The sequence below is a fragment of the Odocoileus virginianus genome, chromosome 19, assembly GCF_023699985.2.
Source record: "Odocoileus virginianus isolate 20LAN1187 ecotype Illinois chromosome 19, Ovbor_1.2, whole genome shotgun sequence".
Taxonomy (NCBI): Eukaryota; Metazoa; Chordata; class Mammalia; order Artiodactyla; family Cervidae; genus Odocoileus; species Odocoileus virginianus.
In genome coordinates, this window is record NC_069692.1 from 23,443,578 (window position 1) to 23,456,643 (window position 13,066).

Genomic DNA, 13,066 nt, shown 5'->3' on the forward strand with positions numbered 1-13,066 from the left:
TTCCCAGGCAGGAATACTGGAGTGGGTTGCCGTTTCCTTCTTCAGGGGACCTTCCCAACCCAGGGATCAAATCTGGGTCTCCTGTGTTGCAGGAAGATTGGGGATGCTAATAGTAGATGATGTGTGTGCTCAGTCCTGTCCAACTCTTTGCGACCCCACGGATTGTAGCCCAGCAGGTTCCTCTGTCCATGGGGTTTTCCAGACAAGAATACTGGAGCAGGTTGTCATTTGCTTCTCCAGGGGATCTTCCTGACCCAGGGATCTAACCTACATCTCCTGCGTTGCAGGTGGATTCTTACCACTGAGCCACCAGGGAAGCCCAGAGAGGAGGAGAGATAGTAGATAAATCTTTAGGAGGTAAGATAATCAAAGCCGAGGACTTGATTAGATTTGAGAAATAAAGGACAGGTGCTCAGACTTCTGTTTTTGATATTTTTGATAACTGAGTGACTGAGAAGGGAATACCATCAGAAAGAGAGGTAGGGAAAATTCAGTGTGAACATGTTAAATTTGAGATGATTGTGGAAATGACCAGCCTACAGCTGATGTATCTCTAGATATATAGAGACTTAGAGGTATAGATTTTGGAATCATTGGCAATGAGTGATTGTTGAAACCCTGGAGTAAATTAAAATTAGGATTTAAAAGTCTGTGTTCAGAAGTGAGCTTGGCATATTTCATGGTAAGTGTTTATTCTAGTTTCTTACAGTTTCTTTTAAAATTTAGAACTTGCCTATCAAAGGACCATGATTACTAACCAGTGGTAATTTTTCATTCAGCCAGCAAATCAGCAGATACATAAAGTGGTGACAGAAATATCTTCCCTGCTTTTTAGGAGGTTGCAGTCACAATAATCAGATACTGTATAATTTTTAAAACAATTACTACCAGGTTATTTTAAAGGGTAAATGTATGATAAGACTAATGCTACTAGCAATTGAGTGTTGTATTTCAGGAAAAAAGCATGTTTCTTATTCTTAGTTATTTGCCCTGTTTGTTACAACACAGAATCTTATTTGTTCAAGGTGAACAATGGAGAACAGTGTAAACAAAGGAACATAAACTGAGGATTTTCTCCTGGGAATGTACTTCTGTATCAGATGTGACGAGAGTTGCACCACTTCTGTATTTAAAGAAAAGAATAGTTGCAGCCACTAATATTAGGCTAGCACTGTTCATTGTTCAGAAACTAGTCTGATTGATATCTGATTGGTTTTTTCCTGTCATTCAGGATTGTAGACAATTGTGTTTGTGTTTTTCTGTCTTCTTTATTGGTGCTGATGAGAGTCATCTTGTGGGTTTCATATTTTTGTTCCAAATGTCCTGGGGCAGGGAGTGTAAAGCAAATATAATAGGATAAATTGTATATTGTTAGGCTATTCTATTTATGATGTGCCAATTAAATAAATTTAACCCTGTGAAAAACAATTGATGCTATAAAAGGAAAAAAACCTGCCTAAGACACACGTAAAACATCATGAATGTACATTCAACAATTAACTAAATTCTTGTAAAACGCAGATATTTCAAGAAAAATTTCTGAGTAATCATATGGTTTATCTCATTATTTCCCTGACTTTTGCCTTTTAAATACAATTTAACTAAAATGAACCCTGCAGCCTTGATTTGTCTATCCAGTTTTATTGCTGATAAGTTAAATATGAGGTTTCCAACTCCTGCCATTTCTACTGTTTCTATGGTAACTAAAGTGTGCAAACCCAGCAGTATCACTTTCTTTCACAGCTGGCATTTTGTGTTCACAGTAAGAAGAGGGGTTTTAGTACAACATCGTCTGTGTTAATTGGGATGTAACTAGGTCAGAGCCGTTTTGGTATCCTCTTTCCATTCTTTCAGGTTTATGTGTGGGGGTGTGTGCATGAGCTGCAGTTTCCTTTGTTTTTTTAATAGCATGTACCTTTAGTTAATTAATCACTGTCAAAGTTAGTCTTTTGAAAATTCAGCATAATATCTGTAAACACACCTGAGTGTGGAATCCTGAGGGTTAGATGGAGTTGTTCCGAGACTTGTCCCCAGCCCTGTATTTTTTGAGTAATTCTCCTAAAAACAAACAAACAAAAAAAACCCAGGGAAATTGATGTAAAAATGATTTTCAAAAGTTAAAGGCATCTTATTTTTACTTATTTTCTTTTCCATTATGATTTATGACAGGATATTGAAGATAGTTCCCTAAGTTAAATGTATTTTCATGGGTGATCACATTATTTTGTTGTTATTTTGAAACATCAAATATCTTATGACCTTAACAATTATTTACTTATTTCTGAAGGGGACAGTTAATCCCAGTTAAGAGGTGTGCATTTCAAAATGATTCCCTCTGCGATTCCAGATTTTAACTTGACTACAGGAGCCCTTCTCTGTGGATACTGCCCAGACTCTGGGTTTCTTTCTCAGCCTGTACAAAAGAGCTGACAGTCACTGCTCTCCTAAACCATGTCACCACTTCTGCCCTCATCTCAGGCTCTATCTACATGGAGATCCCACACTTACAGCTTCCCTGGGCTTCCAACAGACGTGTCAAAAGTATTCTCTACTGACTTCAGAACTCGCTAGGTCCTTGTCCCTCTCTCTCCTCATCCCACTGTGCTGCTCCTGTCCATGTTCTCTGTTCCCATACAGCACAACTATAGGAACTTCTAACCAGAGTTAGTGAACAGTGATCAAGACCGGCTTCCTGGTTTTCTCCCACTCAGCAGCTCATAATCTACTTTGACTTCGTCTTTCTTTTTTGACTGCACGCAGGGCCTGTGGGATCTTAGTTCTCTCATAAGAGGGATGAGCCCATGTCCCCTGCAGTGCCTAGTCTTAACCACTGGGTTGCCAGGGAAGTCCCCATTTTCATTTCTTATGTGAAACAATTTTTGTTCCTTTGTCACATACTTTGTATTTTTATCTTACATCTTTATTTTTTTTTTAAGGATTTAAGCTCAAATTTTAGGAAATGCAAATAATGTAACAAATGGTACATAAGATGGTTTACATACTTTTACAATTTTAAAAACTGTTATATCCCAGAAATCTCACTAAGGCCTTGAAAAATGTACTCTAAATCTCCCTTTACTGGGCATTCCACACTTTCACTACTGAGGGCCCAGATTGAATCCCTGGTTAGGGAACTAAGGTCCTGCATGCCGCAGAGCATGGCAAAAAAAAAAAAAAAAAAGCCTAAATTTGCCTTTGCCTGTTTCCCACTTATTTGGGTCTCATTTACTGCAGCTAGCTTCTGTAAATGCACAGAAATTATTTTTTCTAAGCCAACAATGACCTTCTGATTGTCTCAAAGTTGCCTCTTCTCAGCCTGCGTTCTGCTGTTCCTGGAGACCACCCTTTCCTTTTTAAACTCTTAACTTCTAGAAGCCTATGCTGCCTATGTTTTCTTACCTTGGATACTCCTTCACTAGTTCTTTTATGGGCTATTGTTCTTCTACCCTTTATTCCTCTCAGTATTATTTTTTTTTTCTTATATTATTAAACATACTACTTCTCTAATTACAAACAATACCAAAACATAAAAAGTCAAACATATGGAAATATATAATGTAGTAGAAAATGATAATCTCTCTAAACCTTGCCATCACAGATTGAACAGGACACACATACATCAGTTCAGTTCAGTTCATTTGCTCAGTCATGTCTGACTCTTTGTGACCCCATGGACTGCAGTATGCCAGGCTTCCCTGTCCATCACCAACTCCCAGAGTTTACTCATACTCATGTTCATTGAGTCAGTGATGCCATCCAACGATCTCATCCTCTGTCGTCCCCTTCTCCTCCTGCCTTCAATCTTTCCCAGCATCAGGGTCTTTTCAAATGAGTCAGTTCATCGCATCAAGTGGCCAAAGTATTGGAGTTTCAGCTTCAACATCAGTCCTTCTAGTGAACACCTAGGACTGATCTCCTTTATGATGGACTGGTTGGATCTCCTTGTAGTCCAAGGGACTCTCAAGAGTCTTCAACACCACAGTTCAAAAGCATCAATTCTTCGGTGCTCAGCTTTCTTTATGGTCCAACTCTCACATCTATACATGACTACTGGAAAAACAATAGCTTTGACTAGACAGACCTTTGTTGGTAAAGTAAATGTCTCTGCTTGTTAATACGCTGTCTAAGTTGGTCATAACTTTTCTTCCAAGGAGTAAGCGTCTTTTAATTTCATGGCTGCAGTCACCATCTTCAGTGATTTTGGACCCCCCCAAAAATAAAGCCTCTCACTGTTTCCCCATCTATTTGCCATGAAGTGATGCAACCAGATGCCATGATCTTAGTGTTCTGAATGTTGAGCTTTAAGCCAACTTTTTCGCTCTCCTCTTTCACCTTCATCAAGAGGCTCTTTAGTTCTTCACTTTCTGCCATAAGGCTGGTGTCACCTGCATATCTGAGGTTATTGATATTTCTCCCGGCAATCTTGATTCCAGTTTGTGCTTCATCCAGCCCAGCGTTTCTCATGATGTACTCTGCATATAAGTTAAATAAGCAGGGTGACAATACATGGCCTTGATGTACTCCTTTCCCAATTTGGAACCAGTCTGTTGTTCCATGTCCAGTTCTAACTGTTGCTTCCTGACCCACATACAGATTTCTCAAGAGGCAGGTCAGGTGGTCTGGTATTCCCATCTCTTTCAGAATTTTCCACAGTTTGTTGTGATCCACATAGTCAAAGGTTTTGGCATAGTCAATAAAGCAGAATAGATGTTTTTCTGGAACTCTCTTGCTTTTTCGATGATCCAACAGATGTTGGCGATTTGATCTCTGGTTCCTCTGCCTTTTCTAAAACTAGCTTGAACATCTGGAAGTTCACGATTCACAAACTGTTGAAGCCTGGCTTGGAGAATTTTGAGCATTGCTCTACTACTGTGTGAGATGAGTGAGACTGTGTGGTAGTTTGAGCATTCTTTGGGATTGCCTTTCTTAGGGATTGGAATGAAAACTCACCTTTTCCAGTCCTGTGGCCACGAGTTTTCCAAATTTGCTGGCACATTGAGTGCAGCACTTTCACAGCATCACCTTTTAGAATTTGAAATAGATCAACTGGAATTTCATCACCTCCACTAGCTTTGTTTGCAGTGATGCTTCCTAAGTCCTGCTTGACTTCGAATTCTAGGATGTCTGGTTCTAGGTGAGTAATCATACCATTGTGATTATCTGGGTCGTGAAGATCTTTTTTGTGTATTTCTTCTGTGTATTCTTGCCACCTCTTCTTCATATCTTCTGCTTCTGTTAGGTCCATACCATTTCTGTCCTTTATTGTGCCCATCTCAACATGAAATGTTCCCTTGGTATCTCTAATTTTTTTTGAAGAGATCTTTAGCCTTTCCCATTCTATTGTTTTCCTCTATTTCTTTGCACTGATCACTGAGGAAGTCTTTCTTATCTCTCCTTGCTATTCTTTGGAACTCTGCATTCAAATGGGAATATCTTTCCTTTTCTCCTTTGCTTTTTGCTTCTCTTCTTTTCACAGCTATTTGTAAGGCCTCCTCAGACAGCCATTTTGCTTTTTGGCATTTCCTTTTCTTGGGGATGGTCTTGACTCCCTGTCTCCTGTACAATGTCACAAACCTCCATCCATAGTTCTTCAGGCACTCTGTTATTCAGATCTAATCCCTTGAACTATTTCTCACTTCCACTGTATAATTATAAGGGATTTGATTTAGGTCATACCTGAATGATATAGTGGTTTCCCCCTACTTTCTTCAGTTCAGTTCAGTTGCTCAGTCATGTCTGACTCTTTGGGACCCCATGGACTGCAGCATGCCAGGCCTCCCTGTCCATCTCCAACTCCTGGAGTTTACTCAAACTCATGTCCACTGAGTCAGTGATGCCATCCAATCATCTCATCCTCTGTCGTCTCCTACTCCTCCCACCTTCAATCCTTCCCAGCATTAGGGTCTTTTCAAATGAGTCAGCTCTTCACATCAGGTGGCCAAAGTACTGGAGTTAGTTTCAGCTTCAGCATCAGTCCTTCCAGTGAATATTCAGGACTGATTTCCTTTAGGATGGACTGGTTGTATCTCGTTGCAGTCCACGGGACTCTTCAAGAGTCCTCCAACACCACAGTTCAAAAGCATCAGTTCTTTGGCACTCAGCTTTCTTTATAGTCTGACTCTCACATCCATACATGACTACTGGAAAAACCACAGTTTTTACTGTTTACGTCTGAATTTGGCAATAAGGAGTTCATGATCTGAGCCACAGTCAGCTCCAAATCTTGTTTTTGCTGACTATAGAGCTTCTCCATCTTTGGCTGCAAAGAATATTATCAATCTGATTTCGGTGTTGACCATCTGGTGATGTCCATGTGAGGAGTCTTCTCTTGTTTGTTGGAAGAGAGTGTTTGCTATGACCCATGCGTTCTCTTGGCAAAACTCTATTAGCCTTTGCCCTGCTTCATTCTGTACTCCAAGGCCAAATTTGCCTGTTACTCCAGGTGTTTCTTGACTTCCTACTTTTGCATTCCAGTCCCCTAGGACATCTTTTTTGGGTATTCTAGAAGGTCTTGTAGGTCTTCATAGAAACTGTTCAACTTCAGCTTCTTCAGCATTACTGGTCAGGGCATAGACTTAGATTACTGTGATATTGAATGGTTTGCCTTGGAAACGAACAGAGATCATTCCGTCATTTTTGAGATTGCATCCAAGTACTGCGTTTTGGACTTTTGTTGACTATGATGGCTACTTCATTTCTTCTAAGGGATTCCTGCCCACAGTAGTAGATATAATGGTCATCTGAGTTAAATTCACCGATTCCAGTTTTTAGTTCGCTGATTCCTAAAATGTCGACATTCACTCTTGCCATCTCCTGTTTGACCACTTCCAATTGGCCTTGATTCATGGACCTAACATTCCAGGTTCCTATGCAATATTGCTCTTGACACACACGCACACACACACATATAATAAATCATGCAATTTGTAAAAATTATGGATAAGACAGAAAGATAACAAAATGATGCTAATTCTAGTTATGTAAAACCTAGTCTTTCCAAGTCCCCACATTGTGATGGGCAGCTCCCTCTTTAACCTTTGCCTTACCCCTCCCCTCTGCTTGTCTTCTCACAATGAGTCCAACCACAGTGACCCTTTTGCTTTTTCTCTAGTTAGCCAGCCTGCCAGCTCACCAGTGTTTTTCTAACTGCTCCAACCAACCATGACCATGGCCTACTGCTAATCTTATGGCAGCCCTCAGAACTTTCAGAGCAGAGGCCAGACGTGCTCAAGAACCTATCCAGTTCTGGTACCCAAATACTTGTGCCAAAAGCAAACCATTGGAAAGAGCAGGCCAGCCCTCCCTTGGGTTTCCTCTCTTTAGAATCACAGTGCCCTATCCTCTGTTCTGCCCGGTACCCACTGTCCTCCCTGCTGTGTCTCCAGTTCTCCCGTCTTCAGGCACTGAACTGCTTTCCCCCTATTACTGCACTTCTGTCCAGCCTTATCCCAAATGTGACCTCATGGAGGTACTGTCTAAGTAATTTAAAAGAATACTTAAGTAATGTTAAAAATAACACCCTTCTAACTCACTGTCATCAGTACCTTATCCCTATTCCTTTACTTTTTGTCCATATTATCTTAGTGTATGATAAACACAAAAAGAAGATTTGATACGTTTGTATGTACCTTACAAGGCATAACAGTCGAGAGCCTATCACTTAACCCAGTAATTGGAACATTACCAATAGCTTGTTTCTGTTTTATCTTTCCCCCCTTATCCTGTCGTCCTGCTTCCTCCCAAGAGGTAACAAACATCCTGAATTTGAACCTATTATTCACCCCTTCAAAAGTAATAGGTTTATAACATTTGTATATATGCCTAGACAGTACATTTTTAATATTTTTTAGCTTTGCTTGGTTTTAAGTTTTATGAAAATGGCATCCTGCTATATATAGTCTTCTGAAATGTGCTTTTTTCCCCTCAACATAGTGCTTCCAAGATCTGAACATTTTTTACCTTTATTTGTAATTCAATGATTTTCACTGCTATTTTTAAAATTCATTGTGTGACTCTATCACATTTAATTTCTCCATTTTCCTATTAGCTAGAAATTTGGGTTGTGTCCAGATTTTTTTTTTCCTTTTTCGGGATTACAAAATGCGCTATGGATATTCTTTAGTGTATCTAAAAAGGGAATTACTCAGTTGAAGGGTATGCAATTGTTCAGTTTGGCAAAATGATGCCAAATTGTTTTCCAAAGAAGTTGTACCAGTTTATTCTCCCACCAGCAGCGTACTGGAATTTCCCCTGACCTATTTCCTACTCAACTGTACTTAACTGTTAACCAGTCTACTAGGTATAATAAAATGGTATCTCAGTGGGATTTTCCTTTGCATTTCCCCCATTATTGATGTGGTGTGGCATCTTTTCCTATGCTTAGTGGTTAAACTGCTTTCTTTTTTTTTTTTTTTAATCCCTGTGCAGACATTTTGTTCATTTTTCTGTTAGGTTGTTTTTCATCTTGATTTGTAGAAGTTCTTTATTCTGGATACGAAACCTTCGTGGCTGATCTGTGTTGCAAATAGTTCTCCCTGTTTGTCTTTTTATTTTCCTGCTCTTTGATGATTGGAAGTTGCTTTAATTGCCAAGTTTATCAGTCCTTCCTTTTATGGTTATTCTTTGTATCCTGTTCAAGAAATTCTTCCCTACTTTAGGGTCAGAAAGATATACTCCAGTTTTTTATTTCCTTCAGTTTTAAAGTTTTGTTTTTCACATTTAATTCCTTAATCCTCCTGAAATTACTGTATATATGGTATGAGGTGAGGATTCATTTTACTTATTTTTTCCCCATTTGGATAACTTGCTATGCCAGCACCGTTTAATGATTAAGTCTTCCATTCTCCATTGATCTGAGGTTCTTCTCCTCTCAGTTCTCCATTCTCTCCCATTGATCAGCTTATCTATCTCTGTACCAGTCCCACACTGTTTTAATTACGATAGCTTTAAAATAAATCATGAGCCAGATTCTTCTCTTCATCCCCTCCTCCTAATACCTTGTGAATCTCTTGGCTATTCTTAGCTGTTTGCTCTTCCACATACATTTTAAAATCAGCCTTTCAAGTTCCACAAGGAAACTCTGATGGAATTTTGATGGAAATTGCATTGAATATATAGATAAGTATGGGGAGAATTGATGTCTTTACTGTATTGAGTCTTCTTATGTATAAACATGAGCTCTTAATTTATTTAGAACTTCTTAATGTAATTTAAGATAAGGTTGCAAGGTGTTCTATATAAAAATCTTGTAAATTATTTGATATATTTATTCCTAGGCATCTTACAGGTTTTTGTTTTGTTTTTGCTATAAAAATGATACTTTTGAAAAACTGTATCTCCTAGTTATTTTTTCGTGATATATAGAAGTACAGTTGACTTGTTCATACTGTTCAAGTAGCCATACCTCCTGTTAAACTCTTTTACTATTGCTAATAACTTGTCTGTAAATACTTTGGGCTTTCTATGTAGATAATTATATCACCTCAAAATAAAAGTAGTTTTGTTTCTGCCTTTCTAATGCATATGTCTTTAATTATTGTTTTACAGTACTGGACTTATGTTGATTTCAAAAAAAAGCTGAAAGTAAAAGGCTATTAAAAGATATAGCACGCAAACTGCTTAAAGAATCAACTACAGTAGTGTTATACAAAATAGCTTTTAAGAAAAGAGCATTATTAAGAAAGTGGGCTTTACCAGCGCAGCTGGTAAAGAATCCACCTGCAATGTGGGAGACCCAGGTTCGATCCCCAGGTTGGGAAGATCCTCTGAAGAAGGGAATGGCAACCCACTCCAGTATTCTTGCTAGAGAATTCCGTGGACAAAAGTCAGCCATAGTACTAGATGCAGAAATCTCTTGTATTCTCTTTATTATTTTTCCACAGCATTGATCAATACTGATGTACTGTATATTTGTTATTACCCTTTTTTCCCCACTGGAATATAAGCTCATGAGGTTAAGGATTTTGCCTGTTTTGTTTAGTATGACATCTCTAGGATCTAAATTACTGCTAGATGCTCAGTCAGTATTTGTTGAACTAATGACTATGGAGGGTAGAGAAAGTAGTGCAAAAAAGCAATGCCAAATCTTGAGCTTTTACCTTGAAATGCTCTTGTATGTTCCCCCATGACCATTGTCACAAGTTAACTTTTCCCTAGACGGTTGTAGTCCACTTCCAACTGGCTTCTGTCTTTACTTTGTGGTCCATCTGTCTTTTCCAGTTTATCCTTCATAATACTACCAGAGTTTTTTTTCCCCTAAATATTGATCTGATTATCTCAGTGTCTTGTCTTGGCTCAGTCTATAGAATAAATTGTAGTTTCTCTAATGTGACATTTAATTCCCAACATAGTTCCTAGCCTTATTTCTTCACTGAGCTTTCTATGCTCTACACATCTAGGCTCTTCAGCATGCTATGTCTGTGGGTTTTCTTTGTGACTGTGCTCTTAACTTTTGGGTTCTCTGAGCCTGAAAAGTCATTCTTTTGTTTATGCTTATCAAAATCTTAGTCATTCTTAAATTCACCTCAAGTCATTTCCTTCCTGAAGACTACCCTGATATTCACTGAGAAGGATCATTTAATCCCAGCGATTTCTTTTGCTGTTTTGGTACTTTCTGTAATCTGCCTATAAAAAGTTCTCTCTCTTTCCCTACTAGGTATATTATTAACCTCTTTGAAGATAAGGCTTCATGTTTTATTTTTCTTTGTTTCCCGAAAGTCTGCAATATAGTGTTTTAAACATAATGGAGCTTTGATAAATAGTTGTCAAACTTATTTTGAAGGTTTGATTTTTGTCTGATGCTGTTTTTCTCTTTCTGCTATAGTAAACTAATAGTGTCTCATGTCTTCAATTACCATGCTCCAGTGACAATAAACTTCAAATCTGAATATTCCTATTTCCACTGTCCTGACTAGTGCGACCAGGCCTGTCACACAATTCCATGTGTCATCTTCTCTTTCTTGTTCCCCCTCCCAAATCAGTACCTCTCAAATTTTCTATCACAAAGACACCATTCTTCCAGTCACATTAACTCAAAACCTTGGTGAAATCTTTATCACCCTTGTCTTAATCTTCTGCCTTCCACTAGTAAGTCCTGTTAATTTCTCCTTTAAAGTGTTCCTCGGCTCCATGCTCCATCTTCATTTCAGCTGAGAAGTCCTAGGATGGAGCCCTCATGACCATACCCAGTTCTGATACCTCCCCCTTTCCTGGGCTTCCCTGGCAGCTCAGCTGGTAAAGAATTCACCTGCAGTGCAGGAGACCCCAGTTCGACCCCTGGGTTGGGAAGATCCCCTGGAGAAGGGAAAGGCTACCCACTCCAGGATGCTGGCCTGGAGAATCCTGTGGACTACAGTGCATGGGGTCATAGAGGGTCAGACATGACTGAGCGACTTTCCCTCACACTTCCTGTAATCTTGCTGCCTGTAATATAAAGATCAGATTACTTCACCTGGCGTTTAAGACAATGCAGGGTCTAGGTTCATTCTGCTGCCTACAGCATTCGTCCTCTGCTTTCCGTCAAGTCAGACTTCTTTCTCCTAAGCTTATGTCATTACCTTTCATGTGCTCTGCCATGCTAGCTCCTATTCATTTTTCAGGATCTGGATAATGGACATCACCCCTGCCCCCCACCTTCAGTGAACATTTCCCTTAACAATGGAAACTCTAATCATTTCCTCCCTGTTCATTTTTATTTTTAGTGCTTATTGTTTTCATTGAGACTTTAAAAAGAGTCAGCAAATTGGTAGGGATCTTAAAAGTAATCTAGTTTAACCTCTAACCCAAGACCTCAGTCTTCTTCATAACTCATAATTAGCATTAGCTTCTAGTATTACACAAAGCTTCTGATATTTCTATTTATATAGTGAACATCTGGAAGTTACGAATTTGGTTTCCTGTGCTTTTATTTTCCCTTTTAATTCTTAGTATGGTTCACTGTCCTGGAAGACACTGAAAATATATTCATTGATTGAATAAATGAATCATAAATTTTCTCTTTAGACAATTTACAGAGGAAACTTACTTGCCCAAAAGCCTCTCTGCCTTCAACTAGTCACAAAATCCTGTTAATTTCTCCTTTAAAATGTTACTCAAATGTCTACAAATAAGAATGACTTTTTAAAGAGTCTTAAAAGATGGTGGATACATTTTCAGCCTACCCATTTCTTTATATGGCTCTGTATTAGCCTTGACTTTTATTTTCCTCCTTCTTGAGATTATACTTGGAATTTCACTTTTGCATGAACCATAAGGTGTATGAATTTTAATGGAATCTGTTGAATGTTGACCATGTTTTCCTACAGTAGTTTAGAACTATTTAGCAAGAAATATTCCACTTGACTCATTTAAATGAAGGTAATTATCTTGTGGCTGGGAATTTATATAAAAATTTTCAACCACAAAAGCCCTTTGTTGTGGGCAGTAATAGAACAGCTTATAATTTGTACAGGTTTAAAAGTTATTACTAGTCATTACTTCTGAGGGGTAAATAGAAATGATAGCTGTAATTCCTTTGTGATTATTTGTATGATATAATTTTGAAAATAAGATGTTTCTATAGCAAGGATGTTTTGGGAAAGTTAGTGCTAACTTCAAGTATGTCAAATGCTTAATGTAGAGGGTACTTGCTATTCAATTATAGTTTTGATGAAAATCCAGAAGTGACATTTTCATATTATAAGAACTTTTTTCCATTTTAGAGCATGTCAAAAGAATATAGTAATTTGAATGCTCTATTTTTATTTCTAGAAACCAGCAAATATCCTAGTAATGGGAGAAGGTCCTGAGAGGGGGAGAGTCAAAATAGGTAGGTAATTATTTCTAAAATACCTTATTAAGAAACTAAAATGACTGCAAAGATGGTTTCCCTTTTTAATACTCTTACTTAAGTAATTTTAAAATTAATTCCTCATAATATTCATAGACAAAATGTTGGGAAATGTAGATAGTTTATAAAATCCCTCAGGTTTATTCCCCAAATAAGGTTCTATAATTCTAAGCTGAGGCAAGCAAAAATTCATTCCCATACAATACTCCAAGCATGTGTTTATGCTACTGTTACTGTAAT

At 38.2% G+C, this 13,066-nt stretch overlaps 1 protein-coding gene across 2 annotated transcripts in view; it reads left to right on the forward strand.

The window, feature by feature from the left end:
• CDK19 (cyclin dependent kinase 19) overlaps positions 1-13,066 on the forward strand; it is a 175,761-nt gene that overhangs the window by 138,475 nt on the left and 24,220 nt on the right. For both annotated transcript variants that reach the window (XM_070449957.1, XM_070449956.1), the window contains one exon: positions 12,748-12,805. In XM_070449957.1, the coding sequence (XP_070306058.1) occupies positions 12,748-12,805 (58 nt within the window). The remainder of the gene's footprint in view (positions 1-12,747; positions 12,806-13,066) is intronic.